The sequence below is a fragment of the Lipotes vexillifer genome, unplaced genomic scaffold (assembly GCF_000442215.2).
Source record: "Lipotes vexillifer unplaced genomic scaffold, Lipotes_vexillifer_v1.1 scaffold986, whole genome shotgun sequence".
NCBI lineage: Eukaryota > Metazoa > Chordata > Mammalia > Artiodactyla > Lipotidae > Lipotes > Lipotes vexillifer.
Genome location: NW_006784900.1, coordinates 172,672 through 187,864, shown reverse-complemented (window position 1 = coordinate 187,864; position 15,193 = coordinate 172,672). Strand labels below are relative to the sequence as shown.

The following is a 15,193-nucleotide window of genomic DNA, read 5'->3' as shown; positions in this document are numbered from 1 at the left end:
GGGGGGGGGGGGGGGGGTCTTTGCTCTCCCTCCTCTCCAACCCTGGGCCCTGTCAGATATTTTAACGCCCAACTTGTGAGTATGGAGCTATATCCACGGTGGTCTTAATTTATCCGCTTCTGCTTATTAACGAATTAAGCACCTTTTCAATCAACAACAGACACTTATTGGCCACTGGGTTTCTTTTGGGACATTCCTGTTCAAGTCATCTGCGCCTTCTTAACTCCTTCTTCACGTTTCCTAGCAGTATGTGTTGCAAATATCTCCTCCCACTCGGTGCCCTGTCTTTCCTTGCATGACAACTTTGGAAAAGCCAGTGTGACCTGCGAGCGGCTTCTTCGAGGGCTCCCGGGGTCCTGGGAGCTCTCCCCTGGCCATCCTCATCACAACCGTTCCCACCCTCTCCACCAGGACAAGACAGGGCACCGAGTGATCGGGATGCTGGAGCCTGGACCGCACCGGCCCCGCCCCCAGGTGCGGCCCCACCCACGGCCGTGCTGGCCGAGTCGCGCGGGGTGGGCCCTGTTGGCCCCGGTCTCCAGGGCAGCGCCGGGCGACGCGGGGCGGGACTGGGAGGCGCCGGGCAGCCGGGCTGCGGAGGCGCTGAGGATGAGGGCCCGCCGGGGTCGCGGCAGCTAGGAGCGCCGGGCAGGTGACAGGCGGGGTGGGCGGTGCGCCAGAGGAGGGGATTGGGAGGGGTGGGACTGGGAGTGGGGACGGCAGGAAACCTCTCGAGGAAACTGGATCTGGACGGGGAGAACTCAAAGGAGCCCGCGCCGGGGAGCACTTGGGACCCAGGCGGGAAGGGCAGACGGTGGCCGAGGCAGGGACAGGGCCCAGGTGGCCGGGATCTGGAAAGACTGACGCCCAGACTCCCAGAACAGCCCTAGCGTGGGTTGATTAGACAGGTCCAGGGCATCAGACCCACCGGACCCATCACTTCCTGGGCCTTAAAATGCTCCTGGTTGCCCAGTGTTGTCCATCGGAGAAAAGGGGGGGTGGAGAAAATAAACCCAACTCCCCTTTGGGCAGCTTCGGGCTTGTTCCAAAACAGGGCACCTTTTCCTCTACCAGTCATCTTGGTAGGTGAGTCCTTAAAGCAGGGCTCCTTTTCACCTACAGAAGGAAATGTGTTTCTCCCAGTACTAATGGGCTAGGCCCAAGGTCTTGAAGGGACCCCTAGGGAATTAGCCGTTTCTTAGTGCCACAGGTTTATCTCTGTCTGTCTTGTTTATTTAGGAGATGTGTCAGCCCCTCTTGGTCAGAAATTTCAGTGAGAAACTTTGTGCCACTAGGCAGCCACATTCACTACATTTAAAAGGCCCACTTTTAATTTATTTCAGCTATCAGCTTTTCCTACTTTAATCCCATGCTTTTATAAAATCATGCCTTCCACAGACGACCCAACTTGGATGGTATCTGCCTTTGCTCTCCTCATAATCTCCCAAACTTCATTAATGACAAAAATTATATCTTCTTCTATGGACATTTTTAATTGATTAACTCCAAGAAATCCTAGTCCATGTATTTAAAAGAGAAATTGAAGGGACTGAATTATTTCATGAAGGCGCAATTCCAAATTGAAATATAATGATTATTTTAAGTTTTCTTTAAGATCCCAAGTACAGTGACTTGAACTCTTCAAGTAAGACTGGTGTTTATTACAAACTGTTTCAGTTAAAATGTGTTAGTATTTGAGGGATTTGACACTTTCTAAAAATATCCTAAAAGCAACAGTTTATCAAAACTGCTTATCAAAATTAAAATAATACGGTAGAATGAAATTTGTATTTTTAAAATAAGAGAATTAATACAGCAAACTGGTCTGTGCAGGTTGACAATAATATGTTAGTCTACCAACAGGGGAACTTTGAATTAAAAATAAAACCATAGATATTGAAATATCAGATGTATTTAAGTATGAATGTTACCTTTGGTCTGTTTTGTTTGTTAGCGTGCTTTCCTCCGAGGAGTTGAGGATGTTCCTTGGAAACATTAGCAACAAGGTCAACTGGGACTAGGAAGAAGGTCGTGTTATTTAATTAAAGAGAGGATTTGCCCAAAGAACAAGAGCAAGCCGTTAAGACAAATTTTACAGTAATCTCTGATGAGAAAGGTTGTTTCTGTTACCTGACCTACAAAAACAACAACCACAAAAAACAGCGTAAAGGCAGTGAGATGGAAGACAGAGCAAATAGAAATGCCAAGTAGAGATGAAAGGAAGCACATCCAAAAACATCATTTCCTTTCAATCCTATCTGAACTCAAAGCATCCTTTCCGTAAACCATCTCGTGGGTCTTTATGACAGCCCTTTGAGACAGGGAGGGCGCACTTGGAATCGTACTCTTAAGCTAGTTACAAGGGACCCGAGCTGTTATTCAGGCCAATCTGTCACCCACCCAGCAGTCCCCAGAACAGCATTCCATTCAGGTAGGTGGACACCCAGCCTCTGCTATGAATCACTGAATGGCAGAATTCACAAGGCCACCAAATCTTTTGTTGAACAGTTTTAATCATTATCATGGGTTTTTTGGGTTTTTTTTTTTTCCTCTGAGCTGAGGTTGATCTCCATCTAATGTCCACCTAAATTACACATTCCTACCTAACAGCAATCTGGATATCAAAAAATCTTCCAAATGATAGAGTCAGCCAATATAGGTTTAGGAGCAAAAGAGCTTCCATCAGTCTTACAGTTCCGGCTGTGGAAACCATACTCTACTCCTCTCCCCCTCCTTTATTTTCCAAAAGGCAGACCCTGAACCTGTTGTACTCTGTCCATAAATACCACTGTACATGGCATATTTGTATCAGTGCCCTGGGTCTTGGAAATAAGGCATTGAAGTCCTGTCCCTAATTAGCCATTTCTCTTTGTCCGGGCTTATCTGTAACAGGCCCTTGGAAGCTCAAAAAAGGAATCCAGTCACTTAATTTCCTCAATAAAGCTGCATTTGATTACTCAGACTGTTTATGAGCTCTACATCAGATGTGTTTCTGTAGAGAGAAAAGCATAATAGTTTTTCCAATAGACCTTTCTCACACACACAAAACGGGGCATACAAAAGCCTGCAGGTAATAACAAGTTTCTCTTATTTAATTTTTTGATTAACATTGGAATTAAAGAGATTTCAGTAGTCACAGAGTAACATAAATATAATTTTTTTTAGGCAAATTCTTTTGCAAACCACCTCTTTAAACATTCAGCTGCTGCCATCCACAAGAGTATCCCTGTTCATTTTTGTATCTTCTCAAGATGATTCATCGTAAATTAATTCCCAAGCTCTCTATTCAGTCTCCTGTTCATCACACCAACTTAAAGGTCCAGTCCACAGAGCCACCTTTTAAGAAAGAAGACTTACATTTGATTTCAAAAGACTCCTTGGAATCTGATTCAGAAAGCCTCACTCAAGAGATCAAGTCCCAGTCTAAATTTGAAGACCAAATTCAGGACAACGACATGGAGCCTGACAGCTTAGGGGAGAACTTGAGTGAGACAGAAGAGGAAGCAAGCAGAAAAGCAGCTCAGAGAAACCTCCATATCCAAGATGCTGGTGCGAATAACAGGTAAGGAATTGGCTTGTGTAAGAAAACAGTGGGTTCCAAAATGCACTGTTATATAATTACTGGTACTGTCCCAAGTGAAAGTGAGGACAGGCTCTTGGTTTTCGTTTTTTTGTTTTTTGTTATTTTTATTTTGTATTGGAGTATAGTTGACTTACAATGTTGTGTTAGTTTCAGGTGTACAACAAAGTGATTCAGTTATACATATACATATATCTGTTCTTTTTCAGATTCTTTTCTCATATACATTATTACAGAATATTGAGTAGTGTTCCCTGTACAGTAGGTCCTTGTTGATTATGTTTTATATACAGTAGTGTGTACATGTTAATCCCAATCTCCTAATTTCTCCCTCTCCCCAGCCTTTCCCCTTTGATAACCATAAGTTTATTTTTTAAGTCTGTGAGTCTGTTTCTGGACAGGCTGTTGTAATGAGCACCTTTGTAGTGTGTGTGAGACAGGTCTCCAAGCAGCTAAGGACAGCTTGCAGCCAAGATTTTTGTCACATTCATTTCTATTTTTTTAAAAAACGCATAAGACGAGAATAGTTATTAATAATAAGGGCGCTTGCCCTTCTTATGCTCCTTATTTCCTGTCCATATTCCAAGTGTCTCCACTGCTGTGACCCCACCTTGGAGAAATCCCCGAAAGCCTGGTCTAGCAAAATGCCATGACTTGGAGGCAGGTGGTCTTGAGCTGGTCCAGGCACTGCCGTTTAGTGTATAATTTGAAACAAGTCCCTTCAGTCTTTCTCATCTGTCAAATGAGACAGCCTGCTTCTCTCACAGGATTGCCATCACTGTCAGTACAGTACGTTCTGGGGATAGAAGCCTACCTGAGCTAGGAGAGGTCTACCTTCCCGGGCTTCAATAATCACATAAAGATTTAATTTCTAATAATCAGTACTTATGGGGTATTAACTTTAGGCTAGAAGCCACCAAAACATCTAAGAGGATTTAAATGAGTACAATATTACTCAGTTTTAATGAAAATATAAATGACATGCTAGAGTACTGAAGTTAAAAGCTATTGATTAGACAGGGGTCTTGGGATGGTGGTAAAGTACACAGCATCTGAAGCGGACCATGTGGGTTAAAACTGTGCCACTGACTAGCTGTGTGACCTTGGCCAAGCCCGATTAAACTCTCTGTGCCTCAGTTCCTCCTCAGTAAAAATGGGATAGTAATAATAGTTACCGCACAGACTTACAGTGAGGCTAAAATAAGTCTATGTATACATATATAAAAAGTGCTTTGAACAGTGACTATAAGTTCTATATGTGTTAGATGTTTTTTTAATTAGGGTTAAAGTAAATTGAGGAAAGTTTATTGGAAGGCCTAGAACTTGGGCAGGCAGGGTTTTGGAGACTAGGTAAGATTTGGGAAAAAAAGAATAGAATTAGAATGAATGTGTGTGGCACATTGAGCCCCACTTGATGGCAGAGGATTTGTTCTGAGTTGAGGGAAAGTAGACAGAGGAGGGGCCTGCTGACGGGGACTGTCGTGGACTGCCCCCAGCCCACGCCGCGGGTAGGACGTGGAACACAGAACTCAAATGACATGTCCCAAGAATGCAGTCACAGCAAAGACTTGTGCGGGAGCCAGAATGAGAGCCCAGCCCTGAGTCTTTTTCTTCCTTTCGTTTTTCCCTCTTTCTCTCTTTCACTGGAAATGTCAAGTTGAATCGAGCTCATTTGCTTCTTAGGGGATCTCACAGTACAGTACAGTAAATCCCCTACATACGAACCTCCAAGGTGCAAACTTTCAAGGATGCGAATGTGTTATAACCCTATTACAGTACAGTACTCTACGGCCGATTGTGTTAGTTGGGCACCTAGGCTAACTTTGTTGGACTTAAGAACAAATTGGACTTAACGAACGCGCTCTTCATATGTCCACTGTACAAGTGATGCTATAACTGAGGTGCAGCCATAGAGCTGGGGGGCAAAAGAGGGGCTTAGGAAGGCTTTAACCAGCCTGGGGAGGGCAGTGAGATGAAGCGGTGTTCAAGGAAGATTATTCTGCAAGCTGGTGCATTACGAATTAGAGGGTAAAAACACAGTGGACAGAGACACTACCAGATGGCAATAATTACAATGACAACAATAACAGTAACGGTGTCTCTTTTGAAAGGCCATCTCTTTTGAAGAATTTCACTCAATTCTTCATTGTAATCCTGCAAGAAAGTGCTGCTATTCCCATTTTACAGATTAGGAAGATGAAGCTGGCAGAGATAAAGTCACCCAACATCAGAGTGCTTTGTTATTGATGTTGAGGTGTTTTTTAAAATACTTTTTTATTTATGTATTTTGGCTGCGCCGTGCGGCTTGCAGGCTCTTAGTTCCCCGACCAGGGATCGAACCCGAGCCACAGCAGTGAAAGCATGAAAGCGCCAAGTCCTAAGCACTGGACCGCCAGGAAATTCCCTGAGTTTTTTAATCAAGAAAAAATTCTAACCTACAGAAAAGTACAGAGAAACATACCATCTCACCCTTATTACCATGTTTGTTTCAGATATATATTTTTTAAAACATAAAATGCTAGTTTCCTGGTTCCCCTTCTCAAATCCGTCCCTGTCTTCCTCTCAGATATAACCAATACATACTCTCTTTTTTTTTTTTTTTTTTTGGCTGCGCCACACGTTATGGGGGATCTCAGTTCCCTGATCAGGGATCAAATCCTCACCCCCTGCAGTGGAAGCACAGAGTCTTAATCACTCGACTGCCAGGGAAGTCCCAACCCACATATACTCTCATATGAGTGTATGTCCTTCGTAGCAATCTTTTATTCATTTACTTCACAGGTAATTTATGAATTACTTCATAGGTAATTCTTTATGTTTATAAAGAATTGATAGGACTTGGTGACAGTTTAGAACTGGGGTTGGAAGGAACAAGAAAAGGCACAGATTACTTTAAGGTTCTAACAACAATAGCATTTGTAGAATGCTTGTCCCGAGCCCATCCCTGTGCCAAACGCTTTACATGTATCATCTCATTTAATCCTTATGGCAGCCTCAACAGGTGGACAGTATAATGCTCCCATCTTGAAGACTGCAAATGAGGCTTAAAGAAATCAGTTATGTTATACCCATTTATTCCACCGGGTGGGTGGTGGAACAGAAAACTCCTGCAGTCTGACTCTATGCTTTAAACCAGGGGTCCCCAGCCCCCAGGCCGCACAGCAGGAGGTGAGCGGCGCCAGTGAATGAAGCTTCATCTGCTGCCCCCCATCGCTCCCCATGACTCGCATTACCGACTGAACCACACACCCTCCCCAACCCCCACCCCCGTCCATTGAAAAATTGTCTTCCACGAAACCGGTCCCTGGTGCCAAAAAGGCTGGGGACCTTTAAACCATGTTTGTATTGTAACTCTAATCTAGGAGAGTCATAGTCTCCTAGGTAATAAATGGTACTTTTATTTACTACGGGGGTGGGAGGGGCATCGGAAAAGAAATATCTTTTGTGGTGGATAGGTATTCTTGTCTGTACTTTTACGATGAAGCAACCAAGGCAAGGATCCATTATGTGACCTCATTTCCCCAATGTCGAGTTTTTCCTCTTTGAGTGGGGCTCAGAGACCTGACTTTAACCTTGCTTTTTACCCAAGGACAATGTAAATACCACTCAATATATTTCAAAATAAAAAACCATACTTACAAAGTCAAAAGCATCATTAGGGCTTTGGTCTTCTGATTCAGAGATCCTTAAATAATGGTATTTTCCTTGGACGGATTTGCCTTGGAAATCCTTAACGATAGACTGTAATCCCCAGGGTTAGAATGGGTTACAGCCCTAGTAATTGTTTGGCTGTACAGCGCTTCATACATTGAACATTTACAGGACCAGTTCTGTTCTACAAAGGAAAGCTGAACTGAAGCATTTAGCCAAGTAATGCCTCAAAAATATCCTTCAGGTGAGTGTTTTGTTACTGGCCCCTTTTCTCTGCCTCACTTTAGTCTTGGAAACCTTTCTTAGGTGTATTGTTACTTGGATCTGAGTAGTTTACTAGCCATGAAATAGACAAATTGATCTCAGGCTCTCGGTATGAAATTCAAGAAGACTTTCATTTCTGTCAGGTAGATGGCATTCTGGGAATTGTAGTTCAAAGTAATTAGTCAAGGCCTTGCCTTAAAACGGAAGATCTTTCTTCTTGCTTTTACGGGCAACCGTTTTAAAAGCTGCCTGACAAAATCACTTGAGCCCTACTCTTGTGTTTTGATGTTACTAGAAGCTCCTCAAAGCAATCACTCCCTTGTTCCTCAGCAAAGTCAAGCCACAGTTCGATGTATATGGATTAGAGAAAACCTTTTACTTAATGGAAATTGGAGCAGCATTGACTGCAGTGAATGAATCAAGAGTGGAAAGAGGATCTTCATATGATAATCCTTAAACCCCACTCCAGAACTAGCCCCATGACACTCGGCACTCAGAAGAAAGAGATCAATGTAATTCCTAGAGCATTAGAGATAACCTCTTCAGCTCTGGGGCCTTCTGAAACCTCATATGTTAAAAAAAAAAAAAATCAGAAAGCAGCAGTACAGTAACTAGTATATGTGTTTGATAAGGTCTTATTTACAAAAATACTTCAATATGATTAGCTACCATTTGTAGGACTATTTGCTTGATATATATTATCTCATTTATCCTTACAAGAGGCTCTTAGATATCGGCATTATTATCCCCATTTTGCAGATAAGGAACCAAGGCTCTGAAAGTTGTGTAGGTGTACGTAGCTACTAAGTGGCAGAGCCAGAAATTTAACTGAATGAACTCTCTTTTAACATCAAAGTCTGAGCCTCTAATTATAAGTATCTATAGATAGGTGATCAAGGGCTGATCTGATAAAGGATTCAGTTTTGCTCTCTAGCAAAAATTAAAGGTGTAACAACTTCAGTATGGACTAAACTGAGGCCAGATTAAATATGCATGTAAAATTATAAATTTTAGTAAAGTAATACAGATTTATAAAGGATCCTGTGCCCTCAGAATACTATAAATATTAATGGCATTTTACTTTGGGCGGTAAGGTCATAGAGCCTATACTCCTCAGCAGCTCTCCTGGGAAACGGAATGTTTTCATTCACTGAGATCTCTCTCATCACCTGGGAAGTGTAGCCTTCACAAGAGATTCCACGTTCTGTCTCATAAACCACCATGTACCAGAAATTACTGGGTGGGAGATAGGCACAGTAAGGTATTCTTAGTTGAACTGAATTTCAGAATTGTCTGAAGGTAAGAAAAGGACTCAGGAATAATAATCTTCATTTTTATGGTGGTATATAATTTTTCCTCTCAAACACTTTCATATATAGTTGACTCTTGAACAAAATGAATTTGAACTGAGCGGGTTCACTCATATAAGGATGTTTTTCAAAAAACAGTACTGCAGTAGTACAAAATCCACAATTGGTTGAATTAGCGGGTGTGGAACCGTGGATACAGAGGGCCGGCTCTGGGACTTGAGCATCTGTGGAATTTGGTATCCCCTGCGTGTCCTGGACCCAATCGCTCGCAGATACCAAGGGACCACTGTATGTTGTTTCCGCTTAATAATACAAGAATCAAATGAAATATTGAATGATGATTTCTAGGACTTCAGTAGCAGTATGGGATAAGCAAAACAGAAAGTGGGTAAAGGGAGACTTACTAAAAACTAAAACTCAGTATTTTCATTTCCCCGACTGTTTTGTAGGACACATTGGATATACTTAAGCTGAGGGGAGATTACTTCCTCTCATAAGTGTTGTTGTGGAGTTTTTTTTTGTTTTTTGTTTTTTTTGCTCTGGTTGGGAGAGTAAATGTGACACTTGAGGCTAGATCTAATATTCCAGTATAACCAAGAACATTCTGAGAGCTTCCAGGAGTCAACTCTCATTCCTGTTAGTTTCTAGCAGCATTCATCCATGTTGATTTATACTGTCTTGATTAGGTAGATTTTCAATTTCAGGCCATTGACTGGCCAAACTCTTTCAAACACATTCTACTATATACCGAATTCTAGGGGTTTCACACAGTATTTGGGGACAGCTACTAGCGTTTTGGTTATTTCTGATCACATGGGTATAGTCATAGCAGAGAGGTGACTTGTCGTAGGCATTATCATTGCTGTTTTTTTTTAATATAAATTTATTTATTTATTTATATTTGGCTGCATTGGGTCTTCATTGCTGCACATGGGCTTTCTCTAGTTGTGGCGAGCGGGGGCTACTCTTCATTGCCGTGCTCAGGCTTCTCACTGCGGTGGCTTCAGTAGTTGTGGCACACAGGCTCAGTAGTTGTGGCACGTGGGCTCAGTAGCTGTGGCATGGGCTCTAGGTGCGCAGGCTCAGTAGTTGTGGCACACAGGCTTCAGTAGTTGTGGCTCACGGGCTCTAGAGCACAGGCTCAGTAGTTGTGGTGCACAGGCTTAGTTGCTCCACGGCATGTGGGACCTTCCCAGACCAGGGCTCAAACCCTTGTCCCCTGCATTGGCAGGCGGATTCTTAACCACCGCGCCACCAGGGAAGTCCCATCATTGCTGTTTTATGCTCACTTGCTCACAAACTATGCAGCAGTCAAACCCTGATGCACTCCTCAGAGCAGGCACGGTGCCATCGTGACAGACAAGCAGAGGAGGGAGTAAGGCGTGTGCCTGGGCATGAATTGTGTCTATCAGAGGCACAGTCCCCACCAGAAATGCTAAAGCCACTGTGACTCCTGGGATTTTATTGCCCTCGGAGATGACCACGAGTTCCTTTCTAACTTATTTCCAAATGGGGATGCATTACTGTGTTAAAATAAGTAAATAAATAGTGAGTTTGAAACCTTACAAAGTATAATTTAAATTTACATCACCTGCAATCCTGCAAGTTTATCAAGAGGATTAGGATTATTCATCTGTTTCTACTCCCTGACAAATGTGGAAATGTAGAAATCTTTGGTTACTATAATTTTTTAATGGATTGAATTTAAAATAAATGTTTTTTTTCCCAACACTTATGTACATTGCTGAGTTTCGCATGATAGGCCCAATTCAGTTTAAAAATTGGTGAATTCTGAGAGCTGTTAGGACTCTAAAAGGTCAGTCTATTCCTTATTGTAAAAGGAGAAACCTGAGGCCTGGAGTGGATAACAAATTCACCCAAGTTCACACAGCTGCTCAGTGGCAAAATCTGGACCAGGACCCAGGTGTCAAGACCTGTCTAGTGCTTTTTCCCATGAAGTCACAGCTACCTGGAAATTCTGTTGCTGTAAATATCTGGCATTTAAAATACAAGAGACTCTATCCAAAGAAAGTGTATGCACCTGGAAATGTTGTAAATCTGGGTCCCTGGCTTTTAGCCATTGTTTCTGGAGAATGAAAAGAATATTCAAGCCCTCCACAGAAAATGTCTGGCTTGAGCACTGTAAACTCTCACTGAACGAGAGGAATTATGTTTCTGAATAGGTTCTGTGTCATACAGCATTTCCCTTGTGAAGATGCAGCCTTTGTTTCACATAAGATAATCTTAATTAGAAACAAGGTACTAGAATTTTACATTGCAATTACTAACACGCCCCCTTAAGATAATTTATTTTCATTTAACACTCAGATTGTCCTTGAATCAAGACTGGTACTAATAAGAACTTGGGGCAAATATCTGGTTATTTTGCAGCCATAAACCTGTTGTCAAAAAGAAAAAAAAAGGGACTTTAGTTGGAATTATCTAAACTCTATAATTGCAGTAAATAAAATTCACCAGATAACAATCCAGTCCCTTCACTTGAGTGTGTTTCTAAAGACAGTCTTTGGCCTTCGGTTCATTAAACTACCTTTCTTCTATTAAGATGTTTAATATTTTTAGCAGAATAAATGCCTGCATTAAATGAAATTTTCTGGGCTATAAATAGCCTCCCCAAAGCATTTCAGTATACTTGTGGAACCATTTTATTTCATACTTGCAAAAGTGATTTTTTAATCCTTTGGATTTATTTCATTTTATTTACTTAAAAGCTGTTGATAAAAAGATTAAGATGAGCACAGAACTCAGAAGTCCTTGGAAACAATTGTCAGTTTTATAGCTCCTTAAAGAAGCATTAAAAACTTTACACTTAAAAAAAAAAAAACACAAAAAACACTTTACACTTAAACAGAAATTGAATTTGCTCTTCATATGCATAAAAGATTTAATGGCCTATAAATTGGGAATAATTGTTCTTTTTAAAAGGATTAAATTAAACCTAAATCAATAATAACATGTGCAGTTTCAATTTAACTGCCTACTTAAAGTGGCAAATAAATAACTGCTAAATGATTAATAGCAATGCTTTTATTCACCTCCTCGACAGGCAAAATGGCCAGTTATTGAATATTTTACTGTGAGTGCAAAGGATGTTCATTGTACTAGAAACATGCCCTAATCTTAGTAATTTTTTGATTGAATACTAAACTGAATATGAGGCTCTTCGTCAAATGGAGATTTGATTTGATTTGGGCTGAAGTTGTCACAGTCATGCTCAAATATGGTCCATTAGAGCCAGCAGATAGGATGGCATATGCATATGAGACCACCCTCCCCTTCCTCTCTGCATCCATTTCTAATCTGGGCATCTGAAGGGCAGACCTGGCATCTGTTGTCTGAACAGCAACAAAAGCATTGTGTACTCATTGTCTGTGTAACCTTCCTATCAAATGGGGAGGAAATGAGGTGTGTGTTTTGTGTGCACAAGATTACTGATGAAGGAGCACTTCACACTTTGTTCCAGTGTGTTGACCTGGACCACACAACACAATTGAGTTTCTCCGCACACAAGCTCAGAACAATGGGGTTCTTTAGTATCATGTTCTATTTCAACCATTAGATTCGTTTCTGTGAAGTTTTACAGCTTTCCATGCTCGATAGTTTGCAAAACATAAGCTGCCATTTGTCTCAACACATGGTTTCCATCAAAAAGGGAAGAAAGGGGGATGTTTTAAGATAATCATTGCAGGTGTACACTGTACAGTGTCATTAAAGCTCTTAGAAGAGCCACATTTTCCGATTCTCATCTTGTAAATACACATTATTAGAGTGTCTCTTCAAACGATTGGTTCAAAAACGTCTTTTGCAGCCAGAGCAACTCATTATGTCTGGTTTGTTTCAAACCCTTCTGTATTTTCTAGGTTTCACTTAAAATATCAGTCTTTTCCAGGGCATGTGAGATTGCTTCCGTGGGCAGCTAAGAATGGCAATTTGTTGAGGCTAGAAATTACAGCTTTTTCTGAAGGTCTAAAGTAATTGAATTCTCCCAGTTTTATCTTCCTCATCATCTTTCAGCAGTTCTTAAAATATCTCATCATGTGGAAACACTGACATTTCTTAATCCCATTTCCTAAATTACAGTTCAAACAGATTCTCCATGCTGCCTAGGTCGTGGTAAAAAAAAAAAAAAAAAAAGGATTTTTAAAGATAAGTGTTCATTCTTTCAGTCCACTAAGGTCCCACTTAGTGCATCACGAGACAACTTTGTGTCCTGGAAATAACTTAAGCCCTAGGGAGAGAAGAATCCCTTGAGATCCATCAGGAGGAAGCATAGTACACACCAGTGTTGTGTCATGGTGACAGAACACAACACACAGCAAGCAAAGACCAGTGATGGAGCTCGTTGGCATGTGCTTTTATAACCAGCCCTTCCTGGGACCTTCCTTACTCCATGCCAAGAACATAGTTCTAAGCATATATACGTATAAAAATGTGCTTAATACTCTCAACGACTATGAGGTAGGCACTATTATATTTTTTTAGTTAGGTACTATTATTATCCTCATTTTATTGATGAGGAGCTGAAGCACAGAGGAGTACAATAACTTGCCCACACTCCCACAGTAACTGGTGGCACCAGGAATTGAGCGCAGGCAGTCTGATTGTAGGACCCTCGTCCTTTGACTTTCTACGGTACCATTTCTCAGAACCAAAATATTCCATATCATTTATTCCATGAGACTGAGGGGTGTCTATAGCCCTGACTGTGGACATCATGCCATCATCAACTAATGCTAGTTAAGTCTGGTGACCAGTCTGAGTGCCAGTTTTCTTAGTATAACTGCAGAGGTGGAAGTCAGAGACTCCATTTCCTTCAATCATCAAAGACTACCTATTTGTTAAAAAGAGTGGGCATTCCTCGCTTATTGACTCTTGTGAGTTCATCATAGGATCACAGAACAAGAGAGTTGGAATGGACTTTGAGAAATCATCTAGCAATTGGATCTGGAAATAAGAGGTCAACGTATTTTCATTGATAAACAAGGTCTGTCCTCCTAGTTTAAACGCCCATAACATTCTGTACTTCTGTACTGTTGGTGCATAAGATCCGTCTGCCTGTCTTCCTCACTCAGCAGCCAGTTCCATCCGCCTGTTTCTGTTTCACTCACCACTCACCTCCAGTGCCTAGTACTTGGGGAGCCACTCAGTACATATTTGTTGACTGGCCAACTGACTGACCGACCGATTCACTAACTCCCCTAAGGCAGGCCCTGCAACAACACCTGCTTCACCACCACCTCTGGGATTGGCTGTGTGATACAGGGCGAGTCACTGGACAGGAGCCAGATCCCAGGGCCAACTGCCAGGGTCTGTGTCCTGGCTCCACCACGTATTAGCTCTGTGACCTTGGAAAAGTGACAGAAGCCTGTTTCTTCATCTATTAAATGGGCATAATAATAGCACCTCCCCATAGGGTTGCCATAAGGAGAAAACTAGAGATTCAGTGTAAGCTTTCCCTAGATCAGCACGTAGTAAGTAGTGTGTGCTATGTGCTATCTTCCCAAAGCCAGCACTCTATAACCCACCCAGAAAAGCAGCAAGACAGTGGGCTCCAATAACGTGTGTTACTTTTAAAGGTTGCCAACCCCTGCTCTAAATAGTGCAGAGGACAGGGCTACCTGTTCTAAAACTTTGCCCCCAAAAACCATATGGCCTCTGTACATAATCCTTTCCAAAAACTTATCACTTTGCCTATCCAAAAGTATTTGTCTTACTATAACATCTTTGCTCTCTAATTAAATGATTTTTACTTAATTAAATAAATCCAAACTCTCAAGTTAATGTAGTTAAGCCAAACCCTTCACAGAGTTTACAAAGCCCTTCAAGATTTCACCTCTGCTTAACCCTGAGTTCTAATCCTCCCGCCTTCCCTTTTATCCACATAGAATTTGTTCTTTGAAAGCCCCACGTTCTCTCTCCCCTCCATTCCTTTTTACGTGTTGCTTCCTCAGCCTGGCTTACACTTCCTGCCCTTCTTAGCCTTCGGTCTCAGCTAAGCCATCACTTCCTTCAGAAAGCTGCCCTTTCCCCCAAGATGGGATTGGATGTCCCTCCTGAGCCCTGATGGACACTCATCACTCTAATCACAAATAGCTCATTTCCTGGTCTGTATCCCCCACTAGGCTGTGGGCTCACCACTGTATCCCCCTAACTTAGTATGTGCTCAATAAATATAGAATCAGTGAACGAGCAAATGCATGAGGAAAGTTAAATTCTGTCGAATCAAGTGAATGAATGAACGAGGAGAGTTAGACTCACTTTTTCCTTTCAATATATCATAGATACGGGAAATGGCATGTGTCTTCATTTCAAAAAATCTTTATATCTTTATTTACTTGAAGATGTACTTTCATCTTTTCTTCCCCATCTA

General features: G+C 41.8%; 1 protein-coding gene across 1 annotated transcript in view; it reads left to right on the top strand.

Annotated features, from left to right (window-relative positions):
* The first annotated feature begins 3,251 nt into the window (after window positions 1-3,251).
* JHY (junctional cadherin complex regulator) overlaps window positions 3,252-15,193 on the top strand; it is a 63,523-nt gene continuing 51,581 nt past the window's right edge. The window contains exon 1 of the mRNA XM_007457039.1: window positions 3,252-3,562. Coding sequence (XP_007457101.1) covers window positions 3,252-3,562 — 311 coding nt within the window. The remainder of the gene's footprint in view (window positions 3,563-15,193) is intronic.